The sequence below is a fragment of the Anolis carolinensis genome, chromosome 1 (genome assembly GCF_035594765.1).
Source record: "Anolis carolinensis isolate JA03-04 chromosome 1, rAnoCar3.1.pri, whole genome shotgun sequence".
NCBI classification, from domain to species: Eukaryota; Metazoa; Chordata; class Lepidosauria; order Squamata; family Dactyloidae; genus Anolis; species Anolis carolinensis.
In genome coordinates, this window is record NC_085841.1 from 738,724 (window position 1) to 753,750 (window position 15,027).

A 15,027-nucleotide genomic window follows, 5' to 3' on the forward strand; every position below is an offset into this window, starting at 1 on the left:
CGAGTCCCTCCGGGGAGATTGGGCGGGGTATAAAAATAAAGTTATTATTATTATTATTATTATATTGCCTGCCTTGAACTGGGTTATACGGCAGTGTAGAAGAGTGGGAGAAGACATGAGAGCCATGTATAAATATGTGAAAGGACTTCGTGCAGACTTCGACGCAGTGTTCAAACGGCAAGAGAGGAGATTCCACCTGAACATGAGGGAGAACAGCCTGACTGTTCAGCAGTGGAACTCTCTGCCTTGAAATCTAGTGAAGGCTCCTTCTTTGGGGGCTTTGAAGCAGAGGCTGGATGGACATCTGTCAAGGGTGCTTTGAATGTGACTTTCCTGCTTCTTGGCAGACTGGGGATGGACTGGATGACCCATGAGGTCTCTTCCAACTTTAAGATTCTATGAAAAAGGCCACTTGCCATAACATTTGCGGCCAGATTGAGCTCCTTTTCGTGAAGGTTTCCCCCTGATTAGCTGCTCCCCTTCCTGCCTTGCCCTTGCCTTGCCCCCTCCCCACAAGCCCCCTCCTCCCTCTGGGTGGGACTGGGAAGAATTTTCCTTACTGGGATGAGCCAGGCCCTGTTCCCAGGGAGCTTAGGTTTCCTGCTGGCGGGGTGCCGGGTGCGGAAGAGGAGGAGGGGTGGTGAGGGTCTCGCACTCAGCGCTGAATTTGGGCCAGGAGCCCCTCCCTCCTTCCCTTCATTAGGTGGGAAGGGGCTGCCGCCCTCAGGCAGAGAGGATGAGTCTGTTTATCCTGCAGAAGAAAAGGCCGAGAGGAGACAGGAAAGCCATGTTTACACATCTGAAGGGATGTCCAAAGGAAGAAGGAGCAGGCTTGTTCTCTGCTGACTCAATGGAGCCATGGCTTCAAATCCCAGGGAAGGAGATCCCACCTGAACATCATTATGAAGAACTTCCTGACTGTAGTTGCTGTTTAGCAGTGGAACTCCCTGCCTCAAGGTCTGTTGGGGTCTTCTTCTTTGAAGGCTTTGAAACAGAGACTGTAAGGAGAGCTGTTTAGCAGTGGAACTCTCTGCCTCAGAGTCTGCTGGAGTCTTCTTTGTAGCAAAGCAAAGAGATCTCATAAGGCCATAGGTAAGCAAAGAGACCTCCAAAGTCCATCTAGATGATCTCATAAGGCCATAGGTAAGCAAAGAGACCTTCAAAGACCATCTAGACAATCTCACAAGGCCATAGGTAAGCAAAGAGACCTCCAAAGACCATCTAGACAATCTCATAAGGCCATAGGTAAGCAAAGAGCCCTCCAAAGTTCATCTAGATGATCTCATAAGGCCATAGGTAAGCAAAGAGACCTCCAAAGACCATCTAGACAATCTCATAAGGCCATAGGTAAGCAAAGAGCCCTCCAAAGTTCATCTAGATGATCTCATAAGGCCATAGGTAAGCAAAGAGACCTCCAAAGACCATCTAGACAATCTCATAAGGCCATAGGTAAGCAAAGAGCCCTCCAAAGTTCATCTAGATGATCTCATAAGGCCATAGGTAAGCAAAGAGACCTCCAAAGACCATCTAGACAATCTCATAAGGCCATAGGTAAGCAAAGAGACCTTCAAAGACCATCTAGACAATCTCATAAGGCCATAGGTAAGCAAAGAGCCCTCCAAAGTCCATCTAGATGATCTCATAAGGCCATAGGTAAGCAAAGAGACCTTCAAAGACCATCTAGACAATCTCACAAGGCCATAGGTAAGCAAAGAGACCTCCAAAGACCATCTAGACAATCTCATAAGGCCATAGGTAAGCAAAGAGCCCTCCAAAGTTCATCTAGATGATCTCATAAGGCCATAGGTAAGCAAAGAGACCTCCAAAGACCATCTAGACAATGTCATAAGGCCATAGGTAAGCAAAGAGACCTCCAAAGTCCATCTAGACAATCTCATAAGGCCATAGGTAAGCAAAGAGCCCTCCAAAGTCCATCTAGATGATCTCATAAGGCCATAGGTAAGCAAAGAGACCTTCAAAGACCATCTAGACAATCTCACAAGGCCATAGGTAAGCAAAGAGACCTCCAAAGACCATCTAGACAATCTCATAAGGCCATAGGTAAGCAAAGAGCCCTCCAAAGTTCATCTAGATGATCTCATAAGGCCATAGGTAAGCAAAGAGACCTCCAAAGACCATCTAGACAATGTCATAAGGCCGTAGGTAAGCAAAGAGACCTTCAAAGACCATCTAGACAATCTCATAAGGCCATAGGTAAGCAAAGAGACCTCCAAAGTCCATCTAGACAATCTCATAAGGCCATAGGTAAGCAAAGAGACCTCCAAATTCCATCTAGATGATCTCATAAGGCCATAGGTAAGCAAAGAGACCTTCAAAGACCATCTAAACGATCTCATAAGGCCATAGGTAAGCAAAGAGACCTTCAAAGACCATCTAGATGATCTCATAAGGTCATAGGTAAGCAAAGAGACCTCCAAAGACCAGGTAGACTTAGGTCAACCCTAAGTCTAAAATTTAGGACGGGGGCAGGTCAATGACCTTGGAGGGCCACATCCAACCCACAGGCATTAGTTTGGGGACCCTTGGTCTAGCCAAAGAAGATGGGGGCAACATGATGACCCTTGATCTGGTGGCATCAGCCTGGTGGCAAACAAGGAAGAGCGGAGGGGTCTTGGGTCGTGGGCCAGGGTCCCATGAGAGCCTTCTCTCTTGGGGGAAGATGTTCACTTGACCTTTGTGGGCCAAGCAAGGACTCTTGACCCTCTTTTCCGCGCTCCACCGTCCTTTTGAAATCTCAGCTGCCACTTACTGCCGCAACATCTTCTTCCTACGATGCTCATTTCTGCTTCAGTGTCTTAATTTTGCAAGATCACATTTGTTAGGGCAGGTGACATAATGTAAATGCCTTAAACTGATATTTTAAAACATTTTAAATGCAAGTTCAGCACAAAAGAGGGAGAAACGGGTGGAGTGGTGGGGATGTGCCACCTGCCCAGCTCCATAGAACTTGGTTACTCAAATATATGAAGGTGCCTCTCTTCTGCAGGAACCTGAGAAGAAATAATAACAATAATAATAATAATAATAATAATAATAATAATAATAATAATAACCTCAAGATTGAACTTCAAAGACTCTGGCAGAAACCATTGCAGGTGGTCCCGGTGGTGATGGGCACACTGGGTGCCGTGCCAAAAGATCTCAGCCGGCATTTGGAAACAATAGACATATTGACAAAATCACGATCTGCCAACTGCAAAAGGCCACCCTGCTGGGATCTGCGCGCATCATCCGAAAATAGATCACACAGTCCTAGACACTTGGGAAGTGTTCGACTTGTGATTTTGTGAAATGAAATCCAGCATATCTATCTTGTTTGCTGTGTCATAATAATAATAATAATAATAATAATAATAATAATAATAATAATAATAATAATAATAATAATACATCACACAGTCCTAGACACTTGGGAAGTGTTCGACTTGTGATTTTGTGATACGAAATCCATCATATCTGTCTTGTTTGCTGTGTCATAATAATAATAATAATAATAATAATAATAATAATAATACATCACACAGTCCTAGACACTTGGGAAGTGTTTGACTTGTGATTTTGTGATACGAAATCCATCATATCTGTCTTGTTTGCTGTGTCATACAATAATAATAATAATAATAATAATAATAATAATAAATGTCAGGAGCGACTTGAGAAGCTGCAAGTCGCTTCTGGTGTGAGAGAATTGGCTGTCTGCAAGGATGTTGCCCAGGGGACATTGCCCGGATGTTTTGATGTTTTTTCCATACTTGTGGGAAGCTTCTCTCATGTCCCCACATAGAGCTGGAGCTGACAGAAGGAGCTCACCTGCGCTCTCCCCAGGTTGGATTCGAACCGGCAACCTTCAGGTCAGCAACTCAACCTTCCAAGTCAGCTGTCTTCCTGGCACAAGGGTTTAACCCACTGCGCCACCGGTGGCTCTATGTAATAGTAATAATGATGATGATAACAACAACAACACTTTATTTATTTTGCATATGCTCAAAAAGGTCATCTTTCCCCATTTCTAGAATGATGGCCAAGAATTCTCAGGTGCTCTGGGTGATATTGCAGAGGAAATGAATTAGCTGAACCACTTCTGAGGATTCCTCGCCTAAGAAAACCTTTTGAAATTAGTGACCAGAATCAACAGGCAATTTGAAAGCACACACACACACACACAAACAGCTGTTTCTGCCAGTATCTCTTCTGTTAGAATCCTCCTTTGCTATTTCATCACTCTGTTATAACAACAATAACAACAACACTTTATTTATATTCCGTTCTCACCGAGAGGTCTCAGAGCGGATTACAGTATATATAAACAGACACAGGCAAACATTTAGTGCCTTGTTACAAATGCAGTGAAACACAAATACACAGGCAAAGGCTTCTCCTTTCATTTCCGGATCTGGAGGCAGTGCTCATCTCTGGTTCTGAGAGAGGTGTTCTCCATTTCAAAGCCAAGGAGCCTGCGTTGTCCGTAGACACTTTTCTGGTGGTGTGGCCAGCATGACTGCATGGAGCATCTTTTTGCATTTTCCAGACAATGCAGTACCTATTTATCTACTCACATTTGCATGTTTTCAAACTGCTAGGGGCTGGCCCTTCCTCAGCAGGTATATGAGGTTTCAGGCAGGTAATAATAATAATAATAATAATAATACACTTTGTTTATATTCCACCCTTCTTCCCAGAGGAACTCGGAGCAGGTTACAGTATCATAGAGCAGACAAAGGCAAAGATGCAGTGCCTTATTTACAAACACATAATGAGACACACAACACAAACAAAGGCAAAGGCTTCTCCTTTCATTTCCAGCTTTGGAGTAGTAGTAGTAGTAGTAGTAATAATAATACACTTTATTTATATTCCACCCTTCTCCCCAGAGGAACTCAGAGCAGGTTACAGTATCAGAGCAGACAAAGGCAAAGATGCAGTGCCTTATTTACAAACACATAATGAGACACACAACACAAACAAAGGCAAAGGCTTCTCCTTTCATTTCCAGCTTTGGAGTAGTAGTAGTAGTAGTAGTAATAATAATAATACACTATTTATATTCCACCCTTCTCCCCAGAGGAACTCAGAGCAGGTTACAGTATCAGAGCAGACAAAGGCAAAGATGCAGTGCCTTATTTACAAACACATAATGAGACACACAACACAAACAAAGGCAAAGGCTTCTCCTTTCATTTCTAGCTTTGGAGTAGTAGTAGTAGTAGTAGTAATAATAATAATAATAATAATACACTATTTATATTCCACCCTTCTCCCCAGAGGAACTCAGAGCAGGTTACAGTATCAGAGCAGACAAAGGCAAAGATGCAGTGCCTTATTTACAAACACATAATGAGACACACAACACAAACAAAGGCAAAGGCTTCTCCTTACATTTCCAGCTTTGGAGTAGTAGTAGTAGTAGTAGTAGTAGTAATAATAATAATACACTATTTATATTCCACCCTTCTTCCCAGAGGAACTCGGAGCAGGTTATAGTATCATAGAGCAGACAAAGGCAAAGATGCAGTGCCTTATTTACAAACACATAATGAGACACACAACACAAACAAAGGCAAAGGCTTCTCCTTTCATTTCCAGCTTTGGAGTAGTAGTAGTAGTAGTAGTAGTAGTAGTAGTAGTAGTAATACACTTTATTTATATTCCACCCTTCTCCCCAGAGGAACTCAGAGCAGGTTACAGTATCATAGAGCAGACAAAGGCAAAGATGCAGTGCCTTGTTTACAAACACATAATGAGACTCACAACACAAACAAAGGCAAAGGCTTCTCCTTTCATTTCCGGCTTTGGAGGCAATGCTCATTTCTGGCTCTGGGAGGTGCTCTTTCTCCATTTTCAAGCCAAAGAGCTTGTGTTGTTACCTCATGGTCATGTGGCTGACATTGCTAGGAGTGTCTTTTATTGCCTTTTCCTGCCGAAGCGGTACCTATTTATCTACTCACATTTGCATGTTTTCAAACTGCTAGGTTGGGAGAAGCTGAGCTAACAGCGGGAACTTGCCCTGGCCTGTGGATTTGAGATGCCAATCTTCAAGTCAGCAGTTCAGCAGCACAAGGGTTTGACCCATGTGCCACACAGTCCTCTCTGCTCTGCCCATGAATGTGCCAGTCTAATGTCCTTGGGCTTCTGAGCTGGACTTGGTGGGGGCTGCAGCTCAGCTTGTGCTTCTCTTGTTTTTCAGGTAAAGAAGAAAAGGAGGAGAACCACTACAACTCCCTGAAAATGGAGGTAAGTGCCCTCCCCCATAGGCCCTTTTTTCTGGTGGTCTTCCATACCCTCTCCCCATTTTTGGAAAATGGAAATCTCCATAACCTTTTGGAGATGTTATGATCTTTGGAAAGGCACAACCTTGTTAGAAGTTATAACCCATTGGGCAAATGATGCTTTAACCTTTTGGGAAAATGGCCTTCATGCGAGGCTGTCAGGTTTCTCAGTTGTTAGACTGATGTCCATGGACATCTCTTCAAACTCTTCTTGGTTCAAATCATGTTCTCATGTAATTGTTTTATTGCTTTGTTACTGTTATTTGTTTGTTTTATCAGGCCAGGCCCCATGTAAGCCACCCCGAGTCCCTTCGGGGAGATGGGGTGGGGTATAAAAATAAAATTATTATTATTATTATTATTTTTATTATTATTATTATTATTATTATTATTATTATTATTATTCTCAAGAGATAAAAATTAGCAGACTTCTTTAAAAGTAATGTACGTTGGTTTACTCACAAAGTTGATGTATTCAGCATAAATACATGAGGAAATTCAGCATGAGGATCTTGGACGAATGGAATTAATTATATATACGTTTTTAAGGTTTTTACAATGTTATTAATGGATCTGTATGTATTGTTTTGTTTTTATGATTGCATTTTGGGCATTAAATTTTGCCAACTTTTGTAAGCCGCCCTGAGTATCCTCGGGTGAGAAGTATAAATGTTGTCAATCAATCAATCCAGGTACAGATAGGATTTGAAGCAGTTTCTCTGGATAGGAAACACAGTTTCCTTATAACTGTTCTTATAATTCTTATAATTCTTATTCTTATAATTCTTATTCTTATAATTTACAGTCCAAAGTCCAAAACATCTTTCTGTTCTGAGAAGCTAATAGAGTCTCTGTTTCCACACTGAAAGTCTGATGGCTTCTGTACAGCATTCAGTTCCTACTGACTTCTAAAAACATACATCTGTTTCTACTGAATTCTCTAAGCATACTGTTTCTAAAACGGAGTCTGAGTCCCGAACAGTCCCAGTTCTGATCATATGGTCTGCAGTTCTTCCCACAACATAGAGTTAAGGGAAACTGCATACCAATGCACACATATACGATACAGTAAGCATTCTAAATTGTATACATAACAAATAACTAGTGGAAGCTTGAGAAGGTTGCTATTTCTGACATACATAGTCCTTCCCTGCCAGTTCTCCTCCAAATTGTCTGATTTTGGCAATTTTGGGGAGTGTTTTTGCCCCCAAACCATGCAAGAGCCCCCTGAATAGGTGAAAACTTGTGAAATGTCTCATAGGATCACTCGTCTTCTCTGAGACAAATCCATGTTTGGTGTTTTCAGCCATAAGCTTGGTGTGCTTTGTCACCATGCAGGATGTTATTTGGCTAGAGACAGTGGCATTTTTGCATTTTACCCACCTGTCGCATATCACAAGGTGTGTCTGTTGGAATTGTCCCAACAAAGTTGCCTATTGTTAGGTTCTCTTCTTCCAGTTGTGCTGTGGGTAAGTCTTCCACCAGAAGAAAGCACCCAGACACATGCTGGTAGATTCCAACAGGTTTTATTGTACAGAATACCAGAATCTTCTCTGTAGCCCATTTGTATAGGGGCTCTCACATACCAGAGGGTAATTGAGGTTTTATGGCTGGCATCTGTTCTTTGTCAGCGCTTGCTCTGTGTCCAGAGATGTCAAAGATCGGAGATCATGACAACTACCCTCTCGTGGGATATGCCAGAACTTTGAGGACATTTGCCACTCGCTAGGGGGTGTCCCCGGAAAGGTCATATCCCGGATTGTTCTTGAGCCTTTTGTGCCTGTTTCTTTCTCGACAAATTTGGGATGGGGGTCAAGTCATGACGTACAGCCAACAGAGCTCTTTTGGGGAGATTTGAGGCCTTCCTCAGCTGCCTTTGGTTGCCTTCAGACAGCCTGACTGCCTGCTTTGGAAGGTGGAGGAGGAGACAAGTAGTCCAGCTGCGGACAATGGAGGGCAGGCTTCCAGGCAGCAAAGGTCCATCCAGGGAGAGGCTAGCAGTTCCCTCTGCTCTCCAAACCAATAACAACAACAACAACAACAACAACAACATTTATATTCTGCTCTATCTTCCCGAGGAGACTCTGGGTGGATTACAGAACACACATACAGCAAGCATTCAATGCCATTATATAATTAACAAGGACAGACAATACACAAACAGAGGTAAAGGCTTTCCCCATCTTGTCCATTTCCGGCATCTGGAGGCTGTGCTTGATTCCAGCCACAAGGGGTGCTGTTGCTCCATATATATAGAGAGGAATTACAAACATTTCAGGGGAAAATGTCTATATATATATTTTCTATATATGAATATAGATATATAGGGCTTGCAAATATTGCAGGGGAAATGCACACACACATATATAGGGAGAGATATATCTAGATAGATATAAACATACATGTAGGGCTTGCAAATACTGCAGGAGGGAAATGCACATATATAGAGAGAGGAATTGTAAACATTTCAGGGGAAAATGCATATGTGAAATTAGTATATATAATTATAGATCTATAGCTCTGCATTGTTTATATAGGCATTAAATGTTTGCCTGTTATGTTGGAAGCTGGCTTGAGTCCCCATGGGGAGATAGGGCGGGATACAAATGAAGTTTTTATTATTTTATTATTTATTTTCTTGGCAAGATTTCCTCAGAAGAGTTGTGCCATGGCCTCCCTCTGAGGCTGAGAGAGAGTGACTAGCCTGAGGTCAGTGGCAGAGTGGAAATTTGAACAGTTCTTACTTGGTACCTTAAGGCCTATGGGAAACCATCCCTTTGGAAAGGTAAACATTAAGCCACATAGAAGTAGCTTCTGTCCTCTGGGCTCAATTCTGCAGGGAGCCATGTTCCTTGTGACTCACAATGATGCCATTGAGTGCTATATGTGAGTTTATGTCATTAAATAAGGGAGGAGAATGCTCAGGATGCTCAGGTAAGATCTGAACATGGCAATTGTGGGAGTTGAAGTCCCAAACACTTGGAGGGCCGAAGTTGGCTGCACTAAGGACTTCTGGGAAATAAGGGCCTGCTCAGGTAATAATAATAATAATAATAACAACAACAACAACAACAACATTTATATTCTTCCCATCTCCCCAAGGGGACTCAGAGCGGATTACAATATATAAACGAACATAGGCAAACACTCAATGCCTTGCTGCAATGAGACACACAGACAAAGGCTTCTCCTTTCATTTCCGGCTCCGGAGGTGGTGCACAACTCTGGCTCTGGGGGAGAGGTACTCATCTCCGTTTTCAAGCTGAGGAGCCTGCATTGTTATCTCCTGGTTGTGTGTCCGGCATGACTGCTTGGAGCGTCTTTTTTCCTGCCAAAGTGTTACCTATTGATCTACTCACATTTGCTACTCACAATCTTCATTTCTAGTTCATGGAGAAGAGAATAGAAGGCAAATTTGCCAGCATCAAATAGGCTGCAAGTCAGGAGCTTACGCTGAGTAAGCCCAGGAGCAAACATTAAGTAAGGCCAAAGTCATACAACAAACAGTCCCCAGTTATAACTCTTTGGGAGTTTTCAAATTGCAGGAGCTAGGGCTAACAGTGGGAGCACACCTGTAATGAAGTACGAATTTTGGTTTACAGATGTTATGTTTAATTGTGTGCTTATGTTTTAAAAGGTTAAGTATTACAGTTATTGCATCTCAGCACTCAGAGGCTGGTTGCCATGGATTAGTAGGCGGAGCCAACTGCCGTTTAGTGGAAGAAGTGCGGAGTTTAAAAAAGTCAGTCAGTCTGTGCCCTGATGAGGCACAGGGAAGATTGATTCCAGGTTGATGGGATCAAGGAGACTCAATTGTTCATTTTGAGTCGGTTTTAAATAAGTTTGGTGACTTATTTAATATAGTCTCTGTCCTGGTAAGGAACAGAGAATCTGTGATCGTATATCACAGGGGTGATTGTGGTTTGAAGTCACTGGATAGTCCAAGTTTGAGACTTTGGGAACCAATCCTAGTTGGACTCACAGAGATCCATTGAAGCAACGGTTTAAAAGTGGCAGAGGAAGAAGTTTTAACTACTTTAAGTAAAAGAAGTGATACTTTAAAGAGTTTGATCCATCTCATTCCAGTATTGTGACTGTTAATAAGAATACCTCTCAGTGAGAACCAACATTGTAGCCACCAAGCTTGTGCCTGAATCAACTTGTTATTGTTCTTCCAACATCTAAGCCTCTGTCGCATATATTCTAACCCAAGTTACACTACCCTTAAAAGTAAAAGGTCTCCTCCCTGAGTCTTTGGTGGATCCATCTTTCCAAATTGGTGTTAGTTGTTCATAGTCCTTTACATTTGGTGGCAGCGGTGGGATAAAAAAAGATTCCCCCCTGCCTGAAAGAACTTCAGTCATAATTAGATCTTTACAACACCCTATCCTAGCGGGAGCTAGGGCTAACAGCAGGAGCTCACCCTGTTCCATAGATTTGAACTGCCAGCCTTCAGGTCAGCAGTTCAGCACCCCAAGGGTTTAATCCAATGCGCCACTGAGGCTCCAGGTACGAAGCAAAACACTGAGTTGCACAGATCTAGGAAATAGGTGAAAAACAAGACAGTAGGTCTGTGCCACAGCATTCCCTCGGTCCCTACTTGCTCTCTCTGCAAGGTTTGATGCTTCTTGACTTCTAGCCCTCTCTGTCCTGACTCCTCTCTCTTTCTTTCTTTCTCGCCCTCTCTCTGCCTGCAGGGATCCCGTGGGCGCCTGCGCGGAGGCCTGGGCTGCGAGTCCAACCTTCGCCCGCGGCCGATGCCCCGCCTGACCTTCCAGGCCGGGGACCCCTACTACATCAGCAAGCGGAAGCGAGACGAGTGGCTGGCCCGCTGGAAGAGGGAGGTGAGCGGGCCGACAGGGCAGAACCGTTTGCCAAGTCTGTTTATGTGCATGTGCTGGAGTTGGGGGGCAACAACTGTTGGGAAGGGGCCTGTCATCTCACTCCTTGAATAGCAAGGCTTTGGGTTAACACCCGGCATCGCCTCGACGTTCTCTCTTGGAAGATGATGTCTGCTGTTGCCAATAAGATATAATAAGAATAATACTAATTAAGAGATGTTTATTACACTTCCAAACACAATATTTCCTGAAGCCATTCTAATGCTTTCTCAGTGAGACTTTCCCCCCATTCTGTGTTGGGGGAACTACTTCATCGTGAATCAAAAGGAGAAAGGTCCCTTCCACCCGGAGCATTTTTGAGAAGGGGGAAATCCACTTGGCAGATGGATTATCTGTTTTGCAGAACCGAGTTATGCTTGCTACACTTTGTACTGGCCTAAGAAGGGAGGCAGTTGTTCTCTCTGCAATAGGCAGTGGACACTGGGAGTTGTAATCTGTTGTGGAAGAGCATAAGGAAGCTCCACCAAGACTCCACCACGTTTACAAGAAGGAGCTTCCAATTTGAGGAGGGACGCCATTTTTGTCCTTTCTGGACATTTTGTGCAAAGGAAGCTACAAGTCCAGTACAGTAGAGCCTCACTTATCCAACATAAATGGGCCAGCAAAACATTGGATAAGCAAAAATGTTGGATAATAAGGATGGATTAAGAAAAAAGCCTATTAAACATCAAAATATATTATGATTTTACAAATTAAGCACCAAAACATCATGTTTTACAACAAATTGACAGAAAAAAGCAGTTCAATACACAGTAATGTTATGTACTAATTACTGTATTTACGAATTTAGCACCAAAACATTGCAACATTTACTACAAAAACATTGTGTTGGATAATACAGAACATTGGATAAGTGAAGCTTGGATAAGTGAGACTCTACTGTAATTCTCTTGAGGCAAACCCAGAGAAGATTCCTATGAAGGCAAAAGGTGGCACAGATGTGGTAGAGCAGGCCCGGGCCAACTTGGGCCCTCCCTCCAGGTGTTTTGGATTTCAACTCCCACAACCCGGGCCCTTTCCTTTTCCCATTAAGCGGAAAGGATAGAAAAGAAGGGGTCTGAAGCTGTTAGGAATTGTGGGAATTGAAGTCTAAAACACCTGGAGTAAGGGCCCAAGTTGGCCCAGGCCTGCTCTGCAATGCATCGTATGCGATATCCGTTCTGTTGGCAATAATGTTGTCCTGACGTCCACCTGGCCAGATGAATAAAACCTCTGCTACTGCCTTCAAACACCCGGAGGGCCCATTTTGCCCATGGCTGTGGTAGGGCGAAGATGCCTGTATCTAGAGAAGGGTATGTCACTTGAAGTTGGGCCAGGCCTGGGGTAATGGTGTTGCTGTGTCCTTGGTGGTAAAAACATCACTGCGGACGTGGGTCCTCTTCCGGTGGGTTTCCTTCTGAAGGGGCCTGGCAGCAGGCATTGCACTTCAAGGTACATCTGATGTATTGTCATCCTGTGAGTGGTGGCTGTTGTTTGAGTCGGGCAGGGGACGTGCTCCATAGTTTAGAACAAACTTAAAAGGAGTTAGTCCATTGAATAAGAGTAGTGATTCCCATTTAGTGTTAAGCGTTGCAGGTCAGTGACAAAGATCCCTAGCATCTTGGGTCACCTTGAGGAAGGGGCAAGCTTGTTTTCTGCTACTCCAAAGGCAAGGACATGGTGCGATGGATTCAAATGGCAAGAAAGCAGATTCCACTTGAATATTAGGAGGAACTTCTGACGATAAGAGCTGTGAGGCCAGTGGTGTCTCTTTCTCTGGAGATCTTTAAACAGAGACCGAGTGGCCATCTGCTTTGACTGTGTCCCTCCCCAGCAGAATAGGATTGGACCAGATCCCTCTTGTGGTCTTTGCCAACTTTGTGATTCTGATTCTTTTGAAGTGTGTACTAAAACGCAGGGCAGGTTCACCACCTTCCAGTGAAACCGGAGCCATTAGCTTCAACTCTGCTATGGGGCAGGAGGCTGGCAGCGGATGGGACATCAGGGTTTGGGTAAAGCACAAGCAGAATCCTGTATTTTTGGCTGGACCTTTCAGGACATGGGAATGCAGGAAAAATTTGGGAGGAAGAAATATGGGATGTGTCAGAGTGCAGAGCCAGGGGTCAGGGTGCGTGTTGGGTGGGTTTCTTCAAACTCCCATCTATCATCTTCTCCAGATCAGCACCCTGATTAATTGGCGAACTTCTGCCCTCACCAATTCCTCTCCAATGTCAGACTCAAAGACATCTGCAGTCTGAAGTTCAAACACTTATTTAATATTAACAAAGATATCTACAAACAGCAAAGTCCATCGCTAGAAGCCGGCATTCTTCGGCTCTCGGCTCGCACACAGTTCAACAAAGATAAGAAGGCACATTCCTTAGTCCGAAGGAAGTTCTGACCTCCAAGGCCGGAAATCATAGAATCATAGAATAGTAGAGTTGGAAGAGACCTCATGGGCCATCCAGTCCAACCCCCTGCCAAGAAGCAGGAAATCACATTCATGTCTCATAGGTCACAGCAGGCTGTCAGTCAAACTGGCCTGCTGTTAACTGTTTCATTGCTGAAACACACACTTGCAAAACAGCAGAAACACTTGATTTACATTTCATATACACACAACATATACATTTGATATACACACAACCAAAAATCCAATAGGATGCAGGCGCTCCTCTTTCCATTTTCTCTCCTCCCCAATGTTGCACCTTCATTTACCACAAGGAGCTGGTCCTGGGGCCAAGCATAGAGGCACTTGGAGGCTCCTTTGTGGAGAGAAAAAGCAGGGGATGATGATGATGATGATGATGATGATGATGATGATGATGATGATGATGAGGAACAGCTCAAGCTCATTCCACCCTCCATCGCTTCCTCAAAAGTCACGTGAGGAGGGGATGGATGAGGGAACGGAGGAACGGAGCTATCTTGGTGTGTCAGGTCTCTTATCGAGTTGCTAAGCTCCTTGTAGGTGAAAGGTCCTCTCCCTGTCTGCTGGACTCCAAAACAGTTCCACTTTCAAATTCCGTCTCACAGACAGGATCTTGCTCTGAAATCCCCTCCGTTCCCTCATTTAAAACTCAGAACTTTTCCTGGCCAGGTTGGGAATGTCTGGGATGGGATTCTCTGATTGGAAAATGGGGTTATCTTTGAGAAAGGCAGCAGCCGAGTTTCCCTTTCAATACTTGGAAAGAAGTGACGAGTGGCGTGCCATAAGCAGGATTCTCTCCTGGGCCCAATTCTGTTCAACATCTTGATTCATGACTTTGATGAGTGGTTCCCAACCTTTGGGCCTCCAGGTGTTTTGGACTTCAACTCCCAGAAATCGCAGCCAGCTTACCAGCGGTTAGGAACACGTGTCCAAAACACCTGGAGGTCCAAAGATTGGCAGGATTGGCCAAGATTGGCCATCTTCAAGGACGTTGCCCAGGGGATGTTACCTGGATGTTTTGATGTTTTTACCATCCTTGTTGGGAGGCTTCTCTCATGACCCTGCATGGGGAGCTGGAGCTGACAGAGGGAGCTCATCCATGCTCTCCCCAGTTTGGATTTGAACCTGAAAGCCTTTAGGTCAGCAACCCAACCTTCAAGTCATGAGGTTTTAACTCACTGTGCCATCGGGGGCTCCAATAATAATAATAATAATAATAATAATAATAATAATAATAATAATAATAATAATTTAAAGTGAAGCAAAGTGAAGAACCTGCTTTGATTGAAGTCAAAAATCAGAAACTCCTCAAAGCAGAGCAGACAAAAAACCAGTACAAGAAAGCCACACTACAAACTAGAGCTGACAGCTGGCACAACAAAACACTGCATGGAAAGTTCCTTGACAAAATTGAAGGAAAAGCTGATAA

General features: G+C 43.8%; 1 protein-coding gene across 4 annotated transcripts in view; it reads left to right on the forward strand.

The window, feature by feature from the left end:
- dnmt3a (DNA methyltransferase 3 alpha) overlaps window positions 1–15,027 on the forward strand; it is a 200,699-nt gene that overhangs the window by 109,704 nt on the left and 75,968 nt on the right. For all 4 annotated transcript variants that reach the window (XM_062968931.1, XM_062968945.1, XM_062968934.1 and 1 more), the window contains exons 5-6: window positions 6,206–6,252; window positions 10,985–11,131. In XM_062968931.1, the coding sequence (XP_062825001.1) occupies window positions 6,206–6,252; window positions 10,985–11,131 (194 nt within the window). The remainder of the gene's footprint in view (window positions 1–6,205; window positions 6,253–10,984; window positions 11,132–15,027) is intronic.